The sequence below is a fragment of the Mandrillus leucophaeus genome, unplaced genomic scaffold (genome assembly GCF_000951045.1).
Source record: "Mandrillus leucophaeus isolate KB7577 unplaced genomic scaffold, Mleu.le_1.0 Scaffold2, whole genome shotgun sequence".
NCBI lineage: Eukaryota > Metazoa > Chordata > Mammalia > Primates > Cercopithecidae > Mandrillus > Mandrillus leucophaeus.
This window is the reverse complement of record NW_012102031.1, coordinates 3,948,661-3,949,775: the sequence shown is the minus strand read 5'-3', so window position 1 is coordinate 3,949,775 and position 1,115 is coordinate 3,948,661. Positions and strand designations below refer to the sequence as shown.

Below are 1,115 nucleotides of genomic sequence, written 5' to 3'. Positions count from 1 at the left end.
GATCGCACCACTGCACCCCAGCCTAGGCAACAGAGAGAGACCCTGTCTCAAAAATAAATGAATAAGGAAACGCCCTGGGGCTCCAGGCCCGCCCTCTACTCCCATCGCCCCACCCCTGCACTCCTCCTGCTCTTGGTCTGAGCTCCCCCTGCCCTCCTCCTCCTCCTTCCCCAGGTCGATCCTGAGAGCCATTGTCATGCAGAAAGGTGCTTCCTCTCCTGGTTCTGCGAGGACATACTGTCCCCTAACACAGACTACCGGGTCACCTGGTACACATCTTGGAGCCCTTGCCTAGATTGTGCAGGGGAGGTGGCCGAGTTCCTGGCCAGGCACAGTAATGTGGAGCTCGCCATCTTTGCTGCCCGCCTCTACTACTTCTGGGATACACATTACCAGCAGGGGCTCCGCAGCCTGAGTGAGAAAGGGGCCTCCGTGGAGATCATGGGCTACGAAGGTGAGATGTGGGGGACTGAGGGGAGAGGGTTCGGGAGGGACAGCATGAGGGGCAGGTGGGGCTGCAATGCTGTGGGACGAGGCAGTGTCCCCGGGAAGCCTGAAGGGATGGGGCCAGCGTCCACTGTAACTGGCAGCCAGGAGACCTGGCCTGGGAGGGGAGGGACCAGGGCCTGGAGAGAGGCCTGCTGGGTCCTCACTGCTTTCTCCTCGTTTTTTTTCAGATTTTAAATATTGTTGGGAAAACTTTGTGTACAATGGTGATGAGCCGTTCAAGCCTTGGAAGGGACTAAAATACAACTTTCTATTCCTGGACAGCAAGCTGCAGGAGATTCTCGAGTGAGCGGTCTCCCCAGGCCTCATGGTCTGTCTCCTCTAGCCTCCAGCTCATGCTGCGCGGGCCTCCCCTCCACCCTGGACCAGCTCTGCTTTTGCCTGGTCATCCTGAGCCCCTCCTGTCCTCAGGGCCATTCCACTGTGCTCCCCTGCCTCATCACCTCCTCCCCGCTCTCCTAGGCTCTTCCTTCAGAGGCCGCTTTCTGCCTCCATGGCTACCCATCCACCCACCAAGACCCCGTTCCCTGAGCCTGTGTGCCCCTAACCTGCCTTTTCCCATCTCCCCAGCATAACCAACCTTTTTTTTTTTTTTCTTTGAGACGGAG

The 1,115-nt window shown here is 58.2% G+C and overlaps 1 protein-coding gene across 2 annotated transcripts in view; it reads left to right on the top strand.

The window, feature by feature from the left end:
• The window catches only part of APOBEC3F (apolipoprotein B mRNA editing enzyme, catalytic polypeptide-like 3F), a 56,096-nt gene that overhangs the window by 15,526 nt on the left and 39,455 nt on the right, over nucleotides 1-1,115 (top strand). The window contains exons 6-7 of one of the 2 annotated variants that reach the window (XM_011978842.1): nucleotides 175-454; nucleotides 678-1,099. The exons of the other annotated variant lie outside the window; for it this stretch is intronic. Coding sequence (XP_011834232.1) covers nucleotides 175-454; nucleotides 678-796 — 399 coding nt within the window. The 3' untranslated portion in view covers nucleotides 797-1,099. Of the gene's footprint in view, nucleotides 1-174; nucleotides 455-677; nucleotides 1,100-1,115 lie in introns of those variants that run through there. 2 annotated transcript variants of the gene reach the window in all.